The sequence below is a fragment of the Myotis brandtii genome, unplaced genomic scaffold (genome assembly GCF_000412655.1).
Source record: "Myotis brandtii unplaced genomic scaffold, ASM41265v1 scaffold77, whole genome shotgun sequence".
Classification (NCBI taxonomy): domain Eukaryota; kingdom Metazoa; phylum Chordata; class Mammalia; order Chiroptera; family Vespertilionidae; genus Myotis; species Myotis brandtii.
In genome coordinates, this window is record NW_005371082.1 from 3,089,409 (window position 1) to 3,115,121 (window position 25,713).

At 35.7% G+C, this 25,713-nt stretch overlaps 1 protein-coding gene across 4 annotated transcripts in view; it reads left to right on the plus strand.

Annotated features, from left to right (window-relative positions):
* Positions 1-25,713, plus strand: part of NBEA (neurobeachin) — a 776,030-nt gene that overhangs the window by 77,393 nt on the left and 672,924 nt on the right. For 3 of the 4 annotated variants that reach the window (XM_005883142.2, XM_014530733.1, XM_014530734.1), the window contains exons 9-16: positions 783-864; positions 1,111-1,234; positions 2,549-2,741; positions 4,887-5,894; positions 10,812-11,029; positions 13,502-13,655; positions 19,208-19,216; positions 22,462-22,642. In XM_005883142.2, the coding sequence (XP_005883204.1) occupies positions 783-864; positions 1,111-1,234; positions 2,549-2,741; positions 4,887-5,894; positions 10,812-11,029; positions 13,502-13,655; positions 19,208-19,216; positions 22,462-22,642 (1,969 nt within the window). The remainder of the gene's footprint in view (positions 1-782; positions 865-1,110; positions 1,235-2,548; positions 2,742-4,886; positions 5,895-10,811; positions 11,030-13,501; positions 13,656-19,207; positions 19,217-22,461; positions 22,643-25,713) is intronic. The other variant, XM_014530732.1, reaches the window with a different exon arrangement.

Sequence of the window (25,713 nt, forward strand, 5' to 3'; positions counted from 1 at the left end):
CCCGGGGAGCGGGCCTAAGCCAGCAGGTGGTCATTCCCCGAGGGGTCCCAGACTGCGAGAGGGCACAGGTCGGGCTGAGGGACCCTCCTGAGTGCACAAATTTTTGTGCACCAGGCATCTAGTATTTTATAAAAAAAAAAAAAATTATAGCCCTTCCGGTGTGGCTCTGGTTGAGCATTGACCTATGAATCAGGAGTCATGGTTGGATTCCTGGACAGGGCACATGCCCAGTGGGGGCTATGCAGGATACAGCCGATCAATCATTCTCTCTTATCATTGATGTTTCTCTCTTTTTCCCTCCCTTCCTCTCTGAAATACATAAAAATATTTTTTAAAAAGAATTTTTCCCTTATGGCATTTCATTTTGAGTTGGGACCCAGGCTTCAGACTTGATTTTATTTACTTATTTTCTAAGTTTTCAAAATTAATACTGACATTAAGAGTCAAATGTTTACAATTTGCAGCATAATATATTAAGGATGTACGCTGAAATGTATTTCAAACAGAATAAATTCTTGCATTTCCTAATTAAGCTCTTTTTCTATAGATACTGGTCTTGGTTTTGTCTTTATAATTAAGAAAACAAAACCAAACAAAAAAAGAAATTGAAGAATCCATAGTTTAGAAGTATGTAGAATACACTAGAAGTCCATTTAGAAGAGATATTTCTTTTAATTTGAACAGAACTTACATTCTTTTAAAGTTTTATGTAAGCAAGTATATAATTTGCAATTATGTTTTAAATTATTTTCTAAATGAAATTAAAATTCTTCGTCTTTCAGATATTGACAGAGCAAGTATGTACTCAAGTTGTACACAAACCACATCCAGAGCCAGACTCTACAGTGAAAATTCAGAATCCAAGTAAGCAAACAGCAATTATTTTATTTTATTTTAATGCAATAGTAACATGGTAATATATCAGACTAAATCTCCTTTTTTCCAACCATCTAAATTCATTATGGTGCTTACATAGTTCATAACACTTGAAAATCACCTACCATGGTGCTAAGCCTTTAGTTGAAAAATCAGTAAATATTTTTTGAGTGGAAGATATGATGCAGTTATAAATCTATACCATGCCTTTTTGTTATTGTTGTTCTTTTACAGTGATTCTTAAGGTAGTGGCAACTTTGTTAAAAAACTCTACACCAAGTGCAGAACTGATGGAAGTTCGTCGTTTATTTTTATCTGACATGATAAAACTTTTCAGTAACAGCCGTGAAAATAGAAGGTATGCAATTTGAATACTATTACAAAACAAAACTGTATTCCATAATTAACCTCAGTTCCTTTTCTTTATTTTCAATCTCTTTCAGAGAAAAAAATTTCTAATCTTTTCCACTTTGCTAAATACTTTTATTTTTATCCTCACCTGATGATATATTTTTCCCATTGATTTGGAAAGCGATGGGGGTGGGGGGGAGATCTACGATTGGTGGCTGGTTGCTTCCCTTATGAGCCCCGACTGGGGCTGAGTATAGAACCTGCAACCAAGGTACATGCCCTTGACCCGTAATCAAACCTGTGACCCTTCGGTCTGTGGGCCAATGCTCTAAAAAGTAGGCAAACCAGCCAGGGCGTTAAATACTTTTAATCATCAGAAGATACTGCATGTTTCTTTAATATAATCTGCAGTTAGCATACTTCCACTTATATCAATGTTTTTACTTATATGGGTGTTACATTTTAATTGAATATATGGATATATACCCACAAACCATTATTTAAAATGCACTGTTCCTTTTGGTGCTTTCTATTATCTATCACCAATAATAGTTTTAATTATAATTGTGTTGTAGTAGCTCATATTCAACCATGCTTTTTCTGAATTTGTCTGATAACTGATTGTTATCATGTATTTTTGAGCTGGTTACCTAGGACAGTGATGGCGAACCTTCTGAGCTTGGAGTGTCAGCATTTTGAAAAACCCTAACTTAACTCTGGTGCCGTGTCACATATAGAAATTTTTTGATATTTGCAACCATAGTAAAACAAAGATTTATATTTTTGATATTTATTTTATATATTTAAATGCCATTTAACAAAGAAAAATCAACCAAAAAAATGAGTTCGCGTGTCACCTCTGACACGCGTGTCATAGGTTCGCCATCACTGACTAGGACATGGAGCCATGGTTGCTGCCTGAGTCATTAATTTAACAAATATAGATTGTCTGGTGTGTATAAAGCACCTTGCTGCATAGGTCATCTCAGTATACAGTCTCAGTACAGTTTAGTGGGAAAGAACAATAAAGCAGTGGTTATTTTACAAGATATTAAGTGCATCCTGAGTGCTGCAGGTTATGAGGGAGTAGAGAAATAACAACTTAATCTGACTGGGAAAGTTAGAAAAGCATTTTTAATGATAATTTGGATTTTTCCAGATATAAAAATGGGGGAACGCCATTCCAAGTGTAGAATATAGAATATGCAGAATGATTGTACCTTCGTTGACCTAGGTGCAGTTTTCACTATTTATCTAAATTTCAAAATAGTAAATTCTAATATAATTTAGATGTTTTTAATGAATATATTTTTCCCACTAGATGTTTATTGCAGTGTTCAGTATGGCAGGATTGGATGTTTTCTCTTGGCTATATCAATCCTAAAAATTCTGAAGAACAGAAGATTACTGAGATGGTCTATAATATCTTCCGGATTTTGTTGTATCATGCAATAAAATATGAATGGGGAGGCTGGAGAGTCTGGGTGGATACACTCTCAATAGCCCATTCCAAGGTAACAGAGATTTAGCATTTTATATCATCTAATTTTCATCTGTGGGTTAATTAAATGGCTATAAATGCTCATCTGGTGCCATCTTCTGGGCATTTTCCATCAAGGCCGATTCCTCCTTCCCAGTTTTCTCTCTTTTCTGTTTTGTTCCCCCCCCCCCCTTCTGTTTATACACTAATAGATCTTGAAGTTTTATATATCATTTGATTGAAACCTCAGGTTTATAAATTAGGAATTTTAGACCCCAAAGGTGACCCCACATATATAGCAGATCTGAGAACTTGAGTCTGAACCAATTGCCCTTTTAAAAAATAAAACATACCTAAGAATATTTTATGGACTTTACTTTTTAATATTTTAAAAAAGCAGCCAGAAATTATTTTTATTTACAAGTGAATTATAAATATATTTAAAGTGTTTAATTTTAGTGGTATTTTTAATTGCATTACCATTTTTTTATTTTTAATCCTAGAAATCTAAATATTTATATTTAAAATAGTATCTAATCTTTAGTAGAAGGAAGACAGTTTTCCAACTCCATTTTTGGGACTTGATTTCATCTTCCATAAAATGAAGGGGTTTTTGTATCAAGATAATCTCCAAAGGGAGGTCCATTACAAACTAAAATTTTCTTATCCTACGACTTAATTAGAAATTAATATCATATGTGCCTCTAAGGAAAAATTTTGAACTTATTTTTAATTTTAGAAGAGCTTTTATTGCTGTTAATACCTTAAACTTTATAATGTATTGGTACCTTACTTTTATTATTACACTAACAAATTTGAAAATAGTATTTTGTAGGAAAAGATATTGCATTTTTTTATTATGACATTATTACAGATGCCCCCCCCTATTTCCTCCCCTTTGCCCTCCTCCAACAGACATTGCATATTATGTAATATATATAAAAGAATTCTATCTAAAATATCAAATTAAAGTAGCTTATGTAAAAATAAAATTGTGATGTTTTAACAGTTTATAATTGTATGTATTTATAGATTTGTGTGGGTTTTTTAAAACAATTGTTGAAATAGGCACACATATGAGTAATGGGTGGTGAAATCTGATCTAGTAATAGTATTGGGACTGTATATTAGTCACTTCTTCAATTTAGCTCAAATACCTCAAATATGTAGGAGTTCAACTGGCATATTAGGTAAGGGCAACATTGAAATACTTAACCTAAAAGAAAAGATCACTACTTAAAACATTAATATTGTTAATTTATCTAACTTAGTATTAATACATGCTGTGTTTGATAAATTAAAATTCTTGGCACCATTTTCCTATTATTAACATAACTAGGGGCCCAGTGTACGAATTCGTGCACCTTGAAAGGAACTGTGGGCCGCAAGGCTGCAGTGGGCACAGGGACAGGTCTTGGCTCATCCTCCCCGGCCCCTCCCGCTGCGCCCCCCCCAACCCCTGTCTGCAGGCAGCCCCCTCCCACTGCTGCGGCTCCCACACACTGAAGGGCGCCGGCCCCATTCGCACCTGCTGACGGTGCAGAGCAATTAGTGCCGTTGCCAGCAGCAGGTGAAAGCAGTGGTTTTGGTGCCGACTGCAGGTGCAAGCAGGGCTGGCACCAGCAGTGGATGTGAGCAGTGGCTCCACCACCTGCAGCAAGTGCAAGCGGGGCCGTCGACAGCAGTGGGTGTGAGAGTCAGCTGCCAGCCACGATCCTCAGGAGCAGGGGGAGGTGGAGAAGCCCTGAGGGGCGATTGGGGCTGGCAGCTGCCACTCGCAGCCGCTGACAGTGCCGAGCGATTGGGGCAAGCACTGGGTGCCGGTAGCGGGTGCGAGTGGGGCCGTCACCAGTAGCAGGTGCAAGCGCCGTGCAGGACCGTGGCACACGAGAGCAAAGAATTTTCAGTAACCAACAGAGGCTCGCCTTGATGACAGCGACTGGCCCCACCTTGGTCTGGCACCCCCACTCACCTGCTCCACCATCTCATGTCTGCCATGTTCCGCGCGTGCCCCCTGGTGGTCAGCGCACGTCATAGTGACCAGTTGTTTGGTTGTTCGATTGTTCCCCTGTTCAGTCTATTTGCATATTAGGGTTTTATATATATAGATTTTATTTGTATCTTTTATTTCTTCTTGCTATATTTAAAATGCCTTAATGTTTTTTCCTTTGTTTCTAAGGTCACTTATGAAGCACATAAGGAATACCTAGCCAAAATGTATGAAGAATATCAGAGACAAGAAGAGGAAAACATTAAAAAGGGAAAGAAAGGGAATGTGAGCACCATCTCTGGTCTTTCATCACAGACGACAGGAGCAAAAGGAGGAATGGAAATTCGAGAGATAGAAGATCTTTCACAAAGCCAGAGCCCAGAAAGTGAGACAGATTACCCCGTCAGCACAGACCCTGGAGACTTGCTCATGTCAACAAAAGTGTCAGATGATATTCTTGTGAATTCAGATAGACCGAGAAGTGGTGTACATGTGGAAGTGCATGATCTTTTAGTTGATATAAAAGCAGAGAAAGTGGAAGCAACAGAAGTAAAGCTGGATGATATGGATTTATCACCAGAGACCCTAGTAGGTGGAGAGAATGGTGCCCTTGTGGAGGTTGAATCTTTGTTGGATAATGTATATTGTGCTGCTGTTGAGAAACTCCAGAACAATGTACATGGAAGTGTTGGTATCATTAAAAAAAATGAAGAAAAAGATAATGGCCCATTGATAACATTAGCAGATGAGAAAGATGATCTTCCTAATAGTAGTACATCATTTCTCTTTGATAAAATACCCAAACAGGAAGAGAAACTCCTTCCTGAACTTTCTAGCAATCACATTATTCCGAATATTCAGGATACACAAGTGCATCTTGGTGTTAGTGATGATCTTGGGTTGCTTGCTCACATGACTGGTAGTGTAGACTTAACTTGTGCAAGTATAATAGAAGAAAAAGAGTTCAAAATCCATACAACTTCAGATGGAATGAGCAGTATTTCTGAAAGAGACTTATCATCTAAAGGGTTAGAGTATGCTGAAATGACTGCTACAACTCTGGAAACTGAATCTTCTGGTAGTAAAATTTTACCAAGTATTGATGCCGGAAGTATAGTTTCAGATACTGAGAGATCTGATGATGGCAAAGAATCAGGAAAAGAGATCCGAAAAATTCAGACCACTGCTACAACACAAGTAAGTTACCTAACATGAGTTCTAAAAATGCATTAAATAGATGTTGCATTGTTAGCATTAAAGCAGAGTAATTTATTACCAGTTACACTATGCTTATATTTAATTATGGTAAAATAGTATTTTATCGAATTGAATAGTATGGTAGTACATATTAAAGAAATTTAAAATAGCTGAATTATATTTCCAATTATGTGTAACTTTGCTCAATCTCTCTGGGCCTGAACTTGCTTATATTGTACAACAGATTGTACTAGATGAAAATATGGCTATTAGGGGCTCACCCAGTTCTAACATTTTATGACTCTGTAACTACATGTACACATTTTGTACTCAATATCTTTGCTCTGAATACTTAATTAAAAATTTTTTGTTGTCGTTGCTGAAAGTATTACAAATGTCCCCTTCACCCACCCATTGACCCCCTCCCCCTGGTCCCACCCCTTCCCCAGCGCCAGCCCCAAGCTTTCCCGGCACTATTATCTGACAATGGGCTTTGTGTATAAGTTCATTGGTAAATCTCTTCCCACACCCTCCACCCCACCACTGCTTCCCTCCGAAATACATCAGTCTGTTGTATGCCTCAATGTCTCTCTATCTTTTTTGTTCATCAGATTTTTTTCATTAGATTTCATATGTAAGTGAGATCATGTGATACTTGTCTTTCTCTGACTGGCTTATTTTGCTTAGCTTAATACTCCAGATCCCTCCATGCTGTATCAAAGGGTAAGAGATCCTTTTTGACAGCTGCATAATATTTCATTGTGTAAATGTACTACAGTTTTTTAATCCATTCATCTACTGATTGGCACTTGGGCTGTTTCCAAGCTATTTTACATAATGCTGCTATGAACATAGAGGTGCATATATTGTTTCTGAAGGGTGTTCCTGGCTTCTTAGGATATATTCCTAGAAGTGGGATCTCTGAGTCAAATGGCATTTCCATTTTTTGTTTTTTGAGGGAACTCCACACTGTTTTCCATAGTGGTTGTACCAGTCTGCATTCCCACCAGGAGTGTGCTAGGGTTCCTTTTTCTCCACATCCTTGCCAGGAAAATGGACACATTCCTAGAAAAATACAATCTTCCAAAACTAAAACAGGAAAAAGCAGAAAACCTGCATAGGCCAATAACAACTGATGAAACCATTCTCCTTAAGAAGCAGGACAGGGTTGTCCACTTTCACCACTTTTATTCAACACTAGAGGCCCGGTGCACAAAATTCATGCATGGGGGGGGTGTACCTCAGCCGGGCCTGCACCCTCTCCAATCCGGGACCCCTCAGGGGATGTCCGACTGCCAGTTTAGGCTCTATCCCACAGGGATTGGGCCTAAACTGGCAGTCGGACATCCCCTGAGGGGTCCCGGATTGGAGAGGGTGCAGGCCCGGCTGAGGTACACCCCCCCCATGCATGAATTTTGTGCACCGGGCCTCTAGTGTTGAATAAAAGTGGTGAAAGTGGACAACCCTGTCCTGCTTCTTAAGGAGAATGGTTTCATCAGTTGTTATTGGCCTATGCAGGTTTTCTGCTTTTTCCTGTTTTAGTTTTGGAAGATTGTATTTTTCTAGGAATGTGTCCATTTTCCTGGCAAGGATGTGGAGAAAAAGGAACCCTAGCACACTCCTGGTGGGAATGCAGACTGGTACAACCACTATGGAAAACAGCTCTCCCCTTCCGGCCTGACCACCCTTAACTGCTCCGCCTGCCTGCCTGATAGCCCCTAACCGCCTCTGCCTCAGCCCCCACCACCGTGGCTTTGTACGGAAGGACATCTGGTCTATCTGGTCTAATTAGCATATTACCCTTTTATTAGTATAGATAGCACCAGAAGTCCTAGTCACAGCAATCAGACAAGAAGACAAAAGGCATCCAAATTGGAAAGGAGGAATTAGAACTGTCATTATTTGCAGATGACATGATATTTTATATAGAAATCCATAAAGACTCCACCAAAAAACTACTAGATTTAATAAATGAATTCGGCAATGTAGCAGGATACAAAATTAACACCCAGAAATGGATGGCAATTTTATCCACCAGTAATGAATTCTCATAAAGAGAAACTAAAAAAAAATCCCATTTACCTTGCAACAAAAAAATTAAGATACTTAGAAATAAACTTAACCAAATAGGTAAAAGACCTGTACTCATAATTAATTTTAACCTTTTAAGCTTCAGTCCCAAACCTGTTCTGTGGATTATAGAAAAGAGGACTTGGAGCCCAGATTGAACTGATAGATGAAATGAAGGGGAATGGAAAGAGGACATGATATTTATCAAGTGCCTGCTATGTTCCAGGCACTGTGATATATGTTTTCAGATTTAATCCTCACAGCAACCCTGTGAGGTAGGTAATATGGCTGAGGAAATTTGCAGTTATTAGCAGTGAGAATTTTTTTTACAACCACATGGGTAAGAATTTATTATGAGAAAATTAAAGGCCTGGTGGTGAGGAAATGTTAGTGCTGCAGTTTGGGCCTCACCAGAGTAAACTGAAAAATGGATGCTTTTTTCTGATGTGGATTTTAATTGTTGATCTTTGAGGTTTAAGTTTACTTCCTTATTTTCTAGGCTAACTAATGCCTAGAATTAAGAGTTGAAAAAAACTTTTACCTTTTATGATTTGTTTTGTTGCTGTTCTCTAAGTTTTACACTCACTGTAAATTTAACATGTTCTATTATAAAGAGTAAACCGTATACCTAACTAGTGCCTTTGTACTCTAATAAGATTCCTTAATAATAGATTCTGTGTGGGGGAAAAGTATTTTTATTTTTGTCTCTATTAACTACCAATTCCCATTTTTGTGGCAGTTGTACTACAGTGATAATTGTCAGGGTATGGGAATATTGAATTAGGTAGAGATTTAAAATAAAGGACAGCATGATGCATTGTTTATTGAACATAATAATCATTAGGTTTGTCTGGTTTTCATTCAGAGTGCATAGGCATTTTCTGGTTTTTCATTTTATCAAATGCATTTGCTTTTTCTAAATTGAAGTATTATGAGCAAAATAGACTTTAAAGTTAACTTGAATCTGTTCAATTAATACTTCTTTTAATCTTGTGTTTTTAACTACAATTAGTTGATGACATATATCCAGTATACTTCACTTTCATAAGGAAGAAATATAGGCTACTGTAAAGCCTCCAAAGTCAGGGGTAAAGAGGGTCTGGTTTTAAGTATGAACATTGTTATTAAACTTAGGTCATTTGATTTTTTCCTTAGTTTGTGAAACTGCAAAATAAAAATAGTAGTAGTAGCCCTCAGCTCTAAAAGGTTCCTGAGCAGGGAATCACCAGGTGAGGCATCCAAATTGGAAAGGAGGAATTAGAACTGTCATTATTTGCAGATGACATGATATTTTATATAGAAATCCATAAAGACTCCACCAAAAAACTACTAGATTTAATAAATGAATTCGGCAATGTAGCAGGATACAAAATTAACACCCAGAAATGGATGGCAATTTTATCCACCAGTAATGAATTCTCATAAAGAGAAACTAAAAAAAAATCCCATTTACCTTGCAACAAAAAAATTAAGATACTTAGAAATAAACTTAACCAAATAGGTAAAAGACCTGTACTCATAATTAATTTTAACCTTTTAAGCTTCAGTCCCAAACCTGTTCTGTGGATTATAGAAAAGAGGACTTGGAGCCCAGATTGAACTGATAGATGAAATGAAGGGGAATGGAAAGAGGACATGATATTTATCAAGTGCCTGCTATGTTCCAGGCACTGTGATATATGTTTTCAGATTTAATCCTCACAGCAACCCTGTGAGGTAGGTAATATGGCTGAGGAAATTTGCAGTTATTAGCAGTGAGAATTTTTTTTACAACCACATGGGTAAGAATTTATTATGAGAAAATTAAAGGCCTGGTGGTGAGGAAATGTTAGTGCTGCAGTTTGGGCCTCACCAGAGTAAACTGAAAAATGGATGCTTTTTTCTGATGTGGATTTTAATTGTTGATCTTTGAGGTTTAAGTTTACTTCCTTATTTTCTAGGCTAACTAATGCCTAGAATTAAGAGTTGAAAAAAACTTTTACCTTTTATGATTTGTTTTGTTGCTGTTCTCTAAGTTTTACACTCACTGTAAATTTAACATGTTCTATTATAAAGAGTAAACCGTATACCTAACTAGTGCCTTTGTACTCTAATAAGATTCCTTAATAATAGATTCTGTGTGGGGGAAAAGTATTTTTATTTTTGTCTCTATTAACTACCAATTCCCATTTTTGTGGCAGTTGTACTACAGTGATAATTGTCAGGGTATGGGAATATTGAATTAGGTAGAGATTTAAAATAAAGGACAGCATGATGCATTGTTTATTGAACATAATAATCATTAGGTTTGTCTGGTTTTCATTCAGAGTGCATAGGCATTTTCTGGTTTTTCATTTTATCAAATGCATTTGCTTTTTCTAAATTGAAGTATTATGAGCAAAATAGACTTTAAAGTTAACTTGAATCTGTTCAATTAATACTTCTTTTAATCTTGTGTTTTTAACTACAATTAGTTGATGACATATATCCAGTATACTTCACTTTCATAAGGAAGAAATATAGGCTACTGTAAAGCCTCCAAAGTCAGGGGTAAAGAGGGTCTGGTTTTAAGTATGAACATTGTTATTAAACTTAGGTCATTTGATTTTTTCCTTAGTTTGTGAAACTGCAAAATAAAAATAGTAGTAGTAGCCCTCAGCTCTAAAAGGTTCCTGAGCAGGGAATCACCAGGGGAAAAAAAAAAAAAAAATATATATATATATATATATATGTATATATATATACTAGCCTACTTAAGTCATAAGCAAAAGCTTTACTCACACACTTACTTTACTATACTTATTGTTTTCATTTTGAAATCAAGAATTTCTTTTGCACTCTACAAATGTTCACCTTTTATTTCTCTAGGCTGTTCAGGGTCGGTCTCTTACACAACAGGACAGAGACCTCCGAGTTGATTTAGGATTTCGAGGAATGCCAATGACTGAGGAACAGCGGCGTCAGTTCAGCCCAGGTCCACGCACTACAATGTTTCGTATTCCTGAGTTTAAGTGGTCTCCAATGCACCAACGACTTCTCACCGATTTACTATTTGCTTTAGAAACAGATGTACATGTTTGGAGAAGGTAGAAATATTTTTTTTCTAGAAATAAGACTACTCTTATTTAAGAAATGTCTACCTTTTTATCTTTTACTCTTAAAATTAATACCACATACTAAATGTATTCTTGTTAATGAGCTTATAAGATATATGCATTGTTAAAATAAAATTTTAAATTATTTTATGACACCTATTTTTAGAGACTATATCAGTTCAAATATAATCACTTAATGAAAACCAAGTGTGCATAAATTAAATCATTTCCTTGCCTCACTTTTGATTTAATTTTTAATAGCAATTGTACAACAAATTGATTATGAGAGTGTGTCATTTATATATGCAAGCATATAAATTAGGAAATTGATGGTACTCTGTAGCAGATTATGCCACTATCACAAGTATCAGTGGCACAGTATTCTCAAGACTCAAATAGGGCTCCTCTGCTTCTCCTGATTTTTCTTCTAAGATTCAAGGTGGTTGCTTCAGCTCCCAGGATTGAATCAATGTAGGAAACTTGCTCAAACTAGAGGGTATGGAGGACTCGTCTTCTTCCTCCTTCATATCCTTCTTTCCTCCTCTTCCTTTTTTCCTTCTCCATTCCTCTTCATTTCTTTCCTTTTTTTCTCCTCTTTCTCCTCTTCTTCTCTTACTTTCTTATTTCTTCTTTTATGTTTTGTTTTAATTGAAGCCACTCAAGAAATTTCCCCCTTATATCTCACATGCTAGCAGGATCATAGGCTCTTCTCAAAGATAATCACCAGCAAAAGGGAATCCTATATAATAAAACCCTAATATGCAAATCAACCAAACAGTGGAATGACCAGCGCTCAGGGATAGCGCCGCTCAGCCAGAAGCCTGGCTCATAGCTGGCAAGCACAGCGGTGGTGGTGGGAGCCTCTCCTGCCTCCACTGTAGGCGGGCAATAAGGAACAAGGGGTCCCAGACTGCTAGAGCCCCAGACTACGAGAGGGATGTGTGACTGCTGGCTTAGGCGGACTTCCCCCAAGGGGTTCCAGACTGCGAGAGGGTGCAGGCCATGCTGAGGGACCCCCCAGTGCAAGAATTTCATGCACCGGGCCTCTAGTGGAATTATGACTGATCTATACAGAGCAATATTGGTCAGTAACCTAGTAGCTGGGGTGAGGCCAACCTTTCCTATACCCGATCTAGTTCAATAATAGAATAAAATCTTGATTGTGTTAGCATGGAAAAGGAATATGGAAGTAGTCAAGGTCTGCCACATAATGTTTTTACTTCTGATGTTATTTTATTAGTTTTTCCTTCGTCTACTGATGTATAGAAACAAAGGTATTTTCATTGCTAGTGTTGTTACATGCTAAATTACCTACAGATGATAAAGAAGGAACCTAGAATACTATGAAAGACATTAAGGTTAACATGAATATCAATGTATGAAAATTGTGTGATTTTCTAATTACAGTATTAGTGGCTTCTAAGTGAGTGATAGTCAGTTTTCTTTCCTTTAACATACTGTGTATCTTTGTTTCCTTTCAAGGGCTCTCAAAAAATTTCCGAAACAGAATTCTATATAATTAAAAAAAATTTAAAGACAGAACTTATATTTAGGACAGGGGGAAACATATTGAGATCTAAGATATAATATACTAGAGGCCCGATGCACGAAATTCGTGCAAGAGTAGGCCTTCCTTTCCCCAGCTGCTGGCACCAGCTTCCCTCTGGTACCCGGGACCCTGGCTTCCCTCCCAACCCTGGCTTCATTTGGAAGGTTGTCCGGAAGGATGTCCAGTTTAATTGGCATATTACGCTTTTATTATTATAGATGATATTGTACAGTTCTAAAAGTTGAGAATCATTGACTTAAATTTGATCATGAAGTAGTTTCTTCCTTTCCCCCATTAGAATATAGTTCATATTCTTGACTGTCACCAAACTAAAGCAGTGTATTTCTCTGAATATCTACATTGCATGTTTTGTATGGGGAAGCTCTAATGCCAACCTTTGAGGTCTTTTCTCTTTTTATTCAATAAATCCTTGAATTTTTGCTGATTTATTTATATTCTCCTACTACATCACTTCTGTGATTAGCAATATATGTTTTCAGTATGGCTGGTCAGAGGTAGGGGGCTAGAGTCTGGTGATGCAACAAACTGAAACTGCATAAAAGGTAGCAAAACATTGTTAACTAGCCAGTTGTTCTGCCTTTTAATACAAAATGAATAACTTTGGCAAAAATAAATATTTTCAGCCAAATTCATTGAGATAGTCATATACCTTTGAATATATTTCTTGGGAAACAAAATGCTAGATTAATACACACACATAATAACCGTGTAAAGGTGCTAAATTTTTGGTAATATAAAATCTCAATTTTAAATTATATTATTTTCTGAGAACTCTGTTTTATATTTGCCTAGCTCTTCATTATTTGTCACTTAAAAATGTTATTATAAACTGTCTACATTTCTTATTAAGACAAGGAATTGTTAATTTGCATTTTGTTTTTCTGCTATTTTAGCCATTCCACAAAGTCTGTAATGGATTTTGTCAATAGCAATGAAAACATTATTTTTGTACATAACACAATTCACCTCATTTCCCAAATGGTAGACAACATCATCATTGCTTGTGGAGGAATTTTACCTTTGCTCTCTGCTGCTACATCACCAAGTGTAAGTACTTTGCCTCCATCTAGTGGTTATATTGTATAATTACTTGACTAGAGCACCTCAGTGGTGTTCCATACTGTACACAGGTTTATAAGGCCCGGGACTCATAAAAAAAGGTATCCAAAAACTTAGGCTCTAAGTTTATAGATGGATTTTAACAAAACATGTTCATCTAAGGGAACTTTTAACTATATGAAATTATATTTATCCATTCATATTAATGTTTATTTGTCAGTTTTGGGTTCCAGCTATGTGTATTTATGAAAATATTTCTCTGGTAATTAAAATAAATACTTCTTAGAAATAGTCATAACTAGAAATTATTAACTTTATTTTGTGTATGTTGTTTATCCCTTAAAATATAATATAATACACTGTTAAAATCCTTGTTCTGTAAATCTTGATGTTCTAAATAAAAGTATATACTTAGTCATGAATATAAATTTAGAAAAAATCATCATTATAAATGCAATCTCATGTAATTTATTTGACATATTATTTCTAAACTTAATATTATTCTATCTAGGATGTTTATCTTCCTGCTGTCTGAGATTTGAATTTGTTTCAAAGAGAACCAAATTAATGATTTCTAGGAGTGTTTCTTATTTAAAACTTAAGCACCTATATAGAAAAATTACAAAACATGCTATTTTTATGCTATCTTAAAAATTTCACAATCATTGAAATCCTCAGAAATCTTTATGTTACTCACATGGCCTTTAATAGCATTTTTATCTGACTTTATTTGCTGGTTCAACATTTATTTAAAAATATAGTTTTGTCTCTATATAAAACATTGAAATGTATTAATATAATAAGGTTGAAAGTCAATCAGTGTTAATTATGTTATATATAATATAGTAGGTAAGTGCTAACTTTATATTTTAGTTATCACTTTAAAAAATATCTCTGATCCATATAAAAAAATCTTGACACCATAGCTGTCTACTGAAATGAGAAAGAATAGAGAACTATGCTTCCCATATTACCTGTGTTCTTGCTGCCATATTGGAAACTCATCTCTAAGCCCAAGAAGTATACTTTTTTCCAAAGAGAGACCTGTTTTGTTAAGATGTCTTTTACTAGCCCCGGCCAGGTATCTCAGTTGATTAGAGCATCATCCCCTATATATCAAGGTTGTGGGTTTGATCCCTGGTCAGGGCACATACAAGTATCAACCAATGCATTTGTAAATAAGTGGAACAACAAATCATTATTTTTCTCTCTCTCTCTGTATGTCTCCCCCCCGCCCTCAAATCAATAAAGAAATTTTTTAAAAAGAGGGTGATTTAGTTCCTTTTTTTTTTTAAATAAAAGATGCCTTTTACTTGGTAAGGCAGTGTTTCTAAATTGATCTCTGGCTTTATTTCATCATTAACACACTTTTTCTACATGACTCTTTTGCTCACTACACTTTTGTCATTGCTACCACTCCCAAAGCAACCTTGAAACTTAATATTAGCAGCAAAAGATTGTACTTTCAAATCCCCATTCTCTCACAGGTACATATACTTCAATTTCATCCATGAATTTACTCAAGAAGTCTAGAAAACATGCAGGCTAGTTCAGGCAGGTGTGCAGCAGAACATATCATCATTAGGACTTTAATGGAATTAGTAGCTAACCAAGGAAATAGAGCCAGGAAAAAAAATCGTTGAGTGCAGATATCCTGTGAGATTAATATACTATCCCTTCTTTTAATCTGATTCTCTCTGGAGATACATATCAAATACCAGTAAATTGACGATTGTGTATGATTTTAAAAAAGCATTATAATACTGAGGCAGGGAGAATTGTTTTTCTCTTGTCTTTTATACCCTAAAAACTGAATAAATCAATGTTTTCCTTCTGGCATTTTTTTCATCATATAAATTTTGTTTTATGTCTTGTAAATTATCATTTATTGTCAAGAAATTTTAGAAGTTTGTATTGAAATTCATTTTTAAATATATCATTTTAAAGTTTCTGCAGAACAAAAAATTGGCTTTATATAAAGTTAACAGTTGGTGCTAAAATTTTCATAGGTTTCATATATTCACATTACTAAATAGCCTTCCAGATTTTAAAGCTAAAAGATCTCTATCAAGATAGGGAAATATTAAATTAATGAAGTATGTTACTGGTAAATATTATAATATTTCACTACCCAAATTTGCTTATTTTTATTTTATAATGAATGTACAGTAAAGATACTGACATTTTGAGGTTTGATTTTCAAACATACTACCTGTGCAATTTTGACTAGTATAGTTTGAGTTTGAAATTACTTAAAGCCCAAACTGTTTTCAAAAGACTTGGAAATTCATTCAGTAGTAGAAACTTTTCTTCTTTGTCTCTCTATATTTTTGTTATTTTGATTCATTAACTGATTTTACCTATGCCTGATTATATACCAATTTTATGTTCTTTGAATAAATTGTGTCCCTAAAAGAAACAGCTAGAACCATTTCTCCCACTTGATACTAGTGGAACTGTATTTGGTGCTGACTGCTGACTATCGTTTTCTATTCCTTGACTATATAATATTCTTGCTAAAAATTGTAATGTAATAGAGGGGGAAAGTTAGAAAGGAGAAGATTGAATAAAGAAGGAGTTAGAACCAAAATATGGAGCTTTTTAACTTAGTTTTAAAATGTAAAAAGCCAAGGGACATATTTGGAAGGAATAAGTGAAAAAGGAATCATTGACAACATCAGATTACCAAAGAGAAACATTGTCATATAGATGCCATTAGAATTTTAAAAGAGAAATAAGAAATATTTGAAACTAATGCTTGAGTGATCTGATAACTTTGTTTAGGTTTGTGGAGTTTTTCAAAATATTCATGCATTTTATGTGGGGACATGCATTTAATGAAAAATTATGAGAAATGGTGATATGGCAGTGGTTAGCAAACTTTTTCTATATGGATCAGATAGTAAATATTTTCAGTTTTGTGGGCTGTATGGTCTCTGTCCCCTGTACTCAACTATGCTTTTGCAGCCATAGACAGTTACATAAAGGATTTGGATATATGTGTGTCTCAATAAAACTTTATTTATAAAAACAGCCAGTGGGGCAGATTTGACTTGTGGGTTATAGTTTGCATCATTTCTTCAGGTAAATACAAATATCATAATAAATGTTTTGGTGTGAAATTTATTACTTATTACAAATTTAGTGTGAAATTTTAATAGAGCTTACCATTTATTACAAGTTATTTTTAAAAAGCAATTTTCGGAATATTACAGGCATATGTTCTACTAGGAGAGATGTAACTTTTCTCAGCCATGCTACTTTTCTTTAGCATTTGACATGTCTAATGTTGAGATTGTATTTAATTAGGAGAGTGTAAGTAGAATGCTAAGTATTCTGCATAGTTATCTATTTTTAAAAATGACTCAAAGCTCAGCACAAGAATATGTCTTTCCCATATAATTTACTTCTTATTATAAAAAAACAAACTTGTTTCCTGTTATCAGTAAGACTCAGATATGATCTTTTGACTTTATGGTTTAATATAAGGTATATGAGTTTTAACATAAGATAAACCTTATATTTTAACTTGGGTTCTACCACTTCCTGGATATGACCTTAACTGCAACTTCGTCATTTATTAAAAAGTGTTCATTTTACTGATCCCATAGGGAGTTTGTTGAAAATTGTTAGATATATATATGTAAAGTGCTCTAGAGAAGCTCTTATTGAATGTTTCCTTCATTTAGTTCCTTTTGGAACTATTCAGAATTTTATCATAATAGAATAATCTTCTCATTTATAAACTAAAGCTGTCATACTCAAAATTATGAAGTTTGAAAGAGGATATTTGAGACAATTTTAGTTATTATGGGTTTTGATGGCAAAATACTAAACCGATATAATTTTTTTGCCTATTGTTTCCATGAGATTGGCATAGTGCTTGTCTATTTTCTGCCCTGGGACCTTATATGAATACAACAATCCATACTAAGGATAACATTTGTGTATTGCTGTTGCAGTATCATCATGTACGAAAATTTGAGCTGTTTATATTCATCTTTCTTATAAGAAAATATCTTAATGAAAACTTCAAGGAAAAAAGAGTATAGTGATAGAATATTTATATCATAGTGAACACCTTGAGCTTAATATCCATAGAAGAATAGGAGTTTATTGGAGTTTCAATTTTGCCTATATCATTTAAAATCATATGTGGCATAGAAAATAAATTACAAAAATAATTTCAAGTCTTTAATTAGGACCAATTGTTTTAACTTTAGACCTCTTAGTATGTATTTTGACCAATCTTTGTTTTCAGAAAGGAACATTATTTTTGCTGATTTTTTTGGAGTTAATGTTTTCATGATTAGCTATTTGAATCAAACTCTTATTTACTAGTATTTTCTACACATTGTGCAAGTTGGTCATAACTGAAAGCAAGAAATAGGAGGAAAAAATGAAGAAAAGCAAGGAACATATCATCTACAAATTGCAAAATGACTTTGTGATTTTAGATTGACCATTTTGGTCAGTCATCCATAACACTGAATGCATAGAACTTAATTCAGTGTCATCTATGGTTTATTTTCTCTGTTATAGAAAAATAATTGAGACTGATATTTCTGGCTTTCCTAATAGTTTCAAAGTCATAAGAAAGAAGAACAACTTTTTCTCTTTAAAAATGATGACAAAATCTTACTATTGGTAATGTTTTCTTACCATTATCAGAATATTTAGTTAATAGATTTAAAATTATTTTTTGTTTTATCTCATAACACTGATTATACTTTTTTATTGTCAGGAAGATTTTGTATGTTTTCCTATACTATGTACCATTTAAATAGTGTATTTTGAAATTTATGCTCACATATATTTGATCAGAGAATAGGAACCGTTGATGACTTTTACTGTAAACAATTCTATCCAAAATTTTCAATATATTAAATATAATTCTTACAAGATTCTGAAACTGACTAAAATATATATGTATTTAGGTTAGTTCATATGCAGACTCCATTTAGTACCAGGTATATCAATAAATTCTTTTCTAGCAAGGGAAAGTGGTCTTTAAGTTATAATCACTCAAATATTTTACCTTTATTAACTTCTGGGGGATTTGATGTATAGGAAGGGCTCCAAATTATAACATAATTTTTAAAGAAAAATTTTACAAGTATGGTATAAATAGTTTATTTTCCTAAGTCATTTCTGCCTAAACCAATACTGGCTTTTACAGAAACATTATTCTAGTTTACTTATTAAATATTTCTTTAGCGATCTGCTAGAAAAAGATACTTAATTTACAAAATAGGATATGCATAATTTCTAATACATAACTTACGTTTATATACATGTTATTTGGGCAGAGTTATTCTAATGAAAAAAAATAAACAACTCTAAATATTTGATTTCAGTCATTATAATTTATAAAATGAATACCTCTTCTGATATTTTTGCTTTTAATAAAATACTCAAATGTAATTCTTAAATATATTATTTTGTGTTTCAATTTTATATTGTATTTTTATTTAATTTTAATAATTTTCTTTTCTTGTACTTTTTTGGTCTGTTGTCTGTTTTGTCTAATGCATGTCCAGGGTTCTAAGGTTAGTATTAACTTCAGTAATTTTCAGGTGTTTAGTTTTAAATTTTATTTTTACTTATTTATGAATTTTTTGACTTGGTTATATTTTGAGTTTCCATACCATTTTTAACATTAGGCATGCCTTCAGCATATTTAAAAAATTTACTGAATATTCTTAGTTTATTGATGAATTACTATTTTATTATACAATAGAGTATCATAATGTAATGAAAACAATGTTTCAGTCATATGTACAATCAGATGTTAGATGGTTCCAATGAAAGGAAATTGGATGGAATCTATTATTTTAAGATTAGTAGTAATCATATGTGAATGCTCTTTATTTTTAAACCTGATATGATTTTTATATAACATTTCATTAAAATTGTAAATTATTTTTATGTGTAATGTAATAAGAACTCCCTTTTAAGTTACGGTTTGTGTTAAAATGAGTACTTTTTATTTAAAAATGTGTTTAGTCAAAGATACGATTTGGCAAATTATATGGAAGTTAATAATTTTGTTTATAATTTCTATTTATAATTCACTCATTTAAAAATGAAAGCCCTAGCAGGTTTGGCTCAGTGAATGGAGCATCAGCTGGTGTACTGAAGTGTCCCAGGTTTGATTCCAGTCAAGGGCACGTGCCTTGGTTGCAGGCTCAATCCTGGGCCTCAGGTCGAGGTGCTTGTGGGAAGCAACCAATCAATGTGTCCCTCTCACATCACTGTTTCTCTGACTCTCTCCCTTCCTTCCACTCTCTAAAAATTAATGGAAAAATATCCTTGGGTGAGGATTAACAAAAAATAAAAATGTAAAAATGAAAGCATATTTTGAAGATTAAGTCTTATAGACCCCAAAAGACTCAAAAATATGATATTGACTAACAAAGTGAGTTAGACTTCTAATAATTTCAGAAATTCAGAATGATGAAGAACTTATTTGAGAACATATCTATAGATATCCTAAAATTCTAATATCTTGGACCCTGGCTAGGTTGCTCAGTTGGTTAGAGCATTGTTCCAATACACCAAGGTTTTGGGTTCAATCCCTGTTCAGGACACATGCAAGAATCAACCAGTGAGTCCTAGCTGGTTTGTCTCAGTGGATAGAGCATCAGCCTGTGGACTGGAGGGTCCTGGGTTCGATTTCGGTCAAGGGCACATGGCTGGGTTGCAGGCTCGATCCCTGGTAGGGGGTGTGCAAGAGGCAGCTGATCAGTGATTCTCTCTCATTGATATTTCTCTCTTTCCCTCTCCCTTCCTCTCTGAAATCAATAAAAATATTTTTTTAAAAAGAATCAACCAATGAATGCATAAATAAGTGGAACAGCAAATTGATGTTTCTCAAAAAATCAGTAAATACAAAATAAAATTTTAATATCTTGAAAAATTATTTTGAATGTTTAAAAGATCTAAGCATTGACCAGATCTTCCATTCTATTATAAAATTATGTTGATAACTGTGATTATAAAAGCCTAAGTGACAGCTCAACCCTTCGACCAGTAGCTATGACATGCATTGACCACCAGGGTGCAGATGCTCAACACACAGTCATGGAAACATGGAACAGACTGATGAATCTCAGCGGGGAGGGAGGAGGGCGGGAAGAGATTAACCAAAGATTTTATATGCATACTAGAGGCCCGGTGCATGCATTCGTGCACCAGTGGGGTCCTCGGCCTGGCCTGCAGGGATTGGGCTGAAACTGGCAGTCTGACATCCCCCGAGGGGTCCTGGATTGGGAGAGGGCACAGTCCAGGCCAAGGGACCCCACTGGTTCACGGATCCGTGCACTGGGCCTCTAGTTTTATGTAAAATGAATGTCTTTGCTTTTCATGTAATCTATTGGTGGTGTGGTCACAGATTTTTAATACATGCTATAACATGATACTGAATATCAATGAAGTGCTAGGAAATAAAGAATTTGAATTTTGAAAATCCAATTATTTCTTTAATCCATAGATACTAAATTGGCATAATGTTGTAAATCAACATTAAAAACAAATTTTTGAATGTTTTCAAGCTCATTTTAGGAAGACTGATTTTGCCACTATTTTGATGTTAAGGGGAAGGAGGAAAAGTTGTTTATTCTCCATTTAGAATCAAGTTATATAGTATTTGCAGTAGTCACCTATCATTTTTAATACCCATCTTGTACACAAGAAGTTTTTAAAAGTTGCTTTTAAAAAAAATCATTATTTTCTGATGACATTTCCATGTTAATATGAGCAAGAATATGTTTAAGTAGAATGATGGATATAAGCAATGTCAAAATGAAGCAATAAATTGGAGCATGTACCTATAATATATACTTACCTTGTAGTTTAATTTATCATTTGAAGAACTAAACTTAATCAATATGGCTAGTATGTCTATTTTCAGAAAATTTAAAGAGTAATATTTTTATTTATAAAGCATTCCTTACTTTACTCTGCTCTTTGAGACATTGAGAAAATGAGGCCTAGTCAATGAGGCCTAGTCATAGTGAACCAAAATGTTATGTGATAAGCAATGAAAAGTAAAATAAGAAATGTTGCTATTGCTTATAAAATCCAGTTATACATCTTAAGAAACAGAATACTTTGTGACATTTCCCTTGAAAGCAGGAAGTTACACTTTATTATAGACAATATTTAGTGAAAGTGTAGTTTCTACTGATTCTTCTTATTACCAGTGTTTGTAGAAGGAGTGATGATCTTTTTGATTATTTTTACCTTAGATTTTTACTGTATATTTGAGATACCTAGTGGTTTTACTCTGTTCTGAAATGGATAAGAAATTGTTATACATTCTAATTTGACAGTTGTCTCATTTTGATGCCAAACTAGAGTGCCATATATTTTCCCTAGTAGTCATCATACATTTACAAGAAAGGAAAAGTAACACATTTTTTTTATAAACAAGAGAGAGGAATTTAGGAAAGAAATATTTTTAAAAAGTAGTATAAATGTATGTGCTATTATTTTCAAATACCTTTGCAAAATGATCTTCAGTTTGGAATGTAGTTTTTATAAATAATGACATTTAAATCTAACATTGATTTTAAAAATAGACTTTTCCTTTATTCAAGGAGAATTCATAGGTAACTAAATAAATTCAATAACCAGCTCTTATGATATATCAAATTAGATTATAATTTGCAATCTATAATTTATTTTGTTTACAAAATATACTAAATATACTAAACTACTCTTCACTTGTAATATGTATGTACATGTATTATACTTCTAAATTTTAACAAGTCTTAAATCTTCTTTCTTAAAGACGGAATTGGAAAACATTGAAGTGACACAAGGCATGTCAGCTGAGACAGCAGTAACTTTCCTCAGCCGATTGATGGCTATGGTTGATGTACTTGTATTTGCCAGCTCTCTAAATTTTAGTGAGATTGAAGCTGAAAAAAACATGTCTTCTGGAGGTTTAATGCGACAATGCCTAAGGCTAGGTAAGTCTTAAGAATAAAGGCGTCCATTATATAATTACCTACAGAGTAGTTATTTGACATTCTGTGGTATATAAAGTATTGATGATACAAGTTGATGATTATGTAATGTAGAAATTATTATAATTATAGAAAATTATAATATCTTCACATTGGAGATTTATAGAATTGATCATCTTGAATGGATTATAATTTGAAATAGAATTAAATGTATTTTGCATTATTTAAAATTTAATAGGACTAACATTTTTCATTGAAGTCATATTAATGTATATTAATTTATTTATTCTTTTCTGGTAGACTAATATAGAGGGTAGTTGCTCTATGATCACACACATATCAGAAAAATCAGGACATAGTTTTATACACAAAATGCTGAAGAAGAAATTGACTATGCCAGTCTCACTGTGTCTCTCAGAGTTAACTGTTAACTCTAATAAACATTACTGTACCCATGCAGTTCACCTTCTATCTTGTGTTTCAAAGAAACTAAGCACTAATATAATACATCAGCTACAATTGAAAAATAAAAAAATTAAAAAATCTATAGATATTTGGAGAATGAAAAATAAAACAAAACAGGATGCCATATGGCTACTTCCAAATATTTTTTTAAAAAGAAAGAAAAGAAAACTTAATACTGACAACTCTTAATAAATTTAGACCAGCATGAAGCAGGAACCATCCTTACCTCTCTTACCTGTCTTAAAGGGGAAATTTATTTATATTATTTAGACTTTACAAAGAACCAGAAAGCTACTATTTATATACTTGCCTTAGAGCATGAGTAAGATGTAAGAAACCAAGACATTAGATAGGGAGGAAATTCCTGATGTGTACTCTTTTTACCCATAATTTTTTTAAAAAAAAAAACCTTTGTAAAAAGCTACAGGTGTATAATTTCAGGGAAGAAGTTTCTGACCTAAGAAAAGCATTAGAACTGCTTTAAGAATGTTATGTTAATTAACATGATTGTGATTGTCATTTCACAATGTATTTATATGTCAAGTATCATGCTATACTTGACATATTCTATATTAAAAAAGCCTAATATGCTATGTGTCCAGTTGATTAGTCAGCCATTCAACCAATCAAAGCATAATATGCTAATGATATGCTAAGGCCGCTCAACCATTCACTGTGACATGCACTGACTACCGGGGGCAGACAGTCAGCCAGTCAACAGCAGCTATGACATGCATTGACCACCAGGGGGCAGATGCTCCAACCGGTAGGTTAGCTTGCACCTGGGGTATGGCTGATTGGGACTGAGCGAGATGGGCCAGACACACTCTGGAGCCCTCCTGCAGCCCTTCCCCAGCTGGCCAACCTACCATCAGTTGGAAATCCCCTGAGGGCTCCTGGACTGAGAGAGGGCGCAGGCCGGGCTGAGGGATGCCCCCCCCCCCGAAGTGCATGAATTTTGTGCACCGGGCCTCTAGTAAATACATAAAAAATTTATAAGTACATGCAAATTTACTTCTCAACTAGAGGCCTGCTGCACACATTCGTACATGGGTGGAGTCTGTTGGCCCGCCCCAATGGGGGCCATTGTGCCAGGCCGGCAGGAGGGAGGAGACACGGGAGGTTGCCGGGGCCCACACTCGATGGTGGGGCGGATCAGGGGAGGGGACTGCTGGGGGAGGTTGGCCAGCCAGCCCTGCCCCCAATTGGGGTGGGGGAAGGTCAGAGGCGGGGCCGGGTGGGGGGAGGGGCCACAGGTGGTTGATGTATGTCCCACCCAGTCCCCCAAGACCAGGAACTTCACAGGCACCCCCAGAGCACCAGCGTAGTGCATTCTTTCACGCACTCTCTCAGTTTCCTCTGCGAGCTTTAGGGCCGCAGGAGGTGCAGTGCTTCCTGGGGTTTGTAGTGTGCTTCCTCCACAAAAGGCCCTCCTGTAGACTGGGCTCTGGGTTTCCAAGAATTACACCTCCTGACAGACCCCACACAAGAGCACCAGAAGTTTGCCCAGGTCAGCCTTATCCATCAGCGCAGAGTGGAGGACCCAGGAAGCCGGCAGCTGCGGGAGGAGGGAATGTGCTTGTGCCTGGGGCCAGCCTATCCTGTTCGTCCCAATCATTGTAAACAGGTGGAAGCAGGGTGGGGTGAGAATGGTGCACTCAAAGCCAGCCAGGGGTGCAGCGCAGGAGGAGGCTTTGGTGGCTGCCTCGGCAGCGTGAGCATGAGGAGGCGGTGGCTGCGGCACGGGTGAGCAGTCCTGCAGCAGCAAGCACAGGTTAGTGAGTGGCAGCGGCGGCATGCAGAGGTCCCAGTGTGCTCCCCTCACGTGCCCAGGCAGCCCTCTCCGCACTCGCCTCACGGTAGTGTCAGGCAGCCTGTGGGGCTGGGCTGGAGTTGGGGTTGGGAGGCATGACTGCCCCTAGTGTGGGTTCTTGCAGGCAGGCTTTACCTCAGTTCTCTCCCTCTTTGCTGTGCGTTCCTCCCACTTCCTGGGAAGGTCTCCCTCTTGGCAGCAGCATTTGTAATTTGGTGCTCTTGAGGTCTGGAGGAGCACAGCCAGGAACCGAGTCCCTACCCCCTGGGGCTCCAGGCCTCAGGGCAGCTCTTGGGCACCTTGGAACAGGATAGAAGGGGGGGCGATCAGGGGTGGGGATGACTGGGGGGAGGGGCCGCAAGAGTTTGGGGGGGCAGATTGGGCCGGTTGGCTGCTGCAGTGCACATCATAGCAACTGGTCACTCCAGTCGTTCTGGTCATTCTGCCATTCGGTCACTGGGCTTTTATATCTACACTAATAAAAGAGAAACATGGTAATTAGCGTACGACCGCTACCCTTCCCATTGGCTAATCAGTGAGTATATGCAAATTAACTGTCAGCCAAGATGGCGGCCGGCAGCCAGGCAGCTGGAAGCGAACATGAGGCTTGCTTGCTGCAGTGAAGGAGGACTCCAACGTTCCCCGCCTGCGCTGCCGGCCTCTGAGCTGGCAGTTTGAAACTTTGTAACAAATATAGAAGCTAAACAAAACCCCGGGATCTCAGAGCTGGAGTTATACATTGTTTAGATTATAGAACGCAAACAAACCAGCGGAAGCCTCAGAGCTAGAGCCAGAG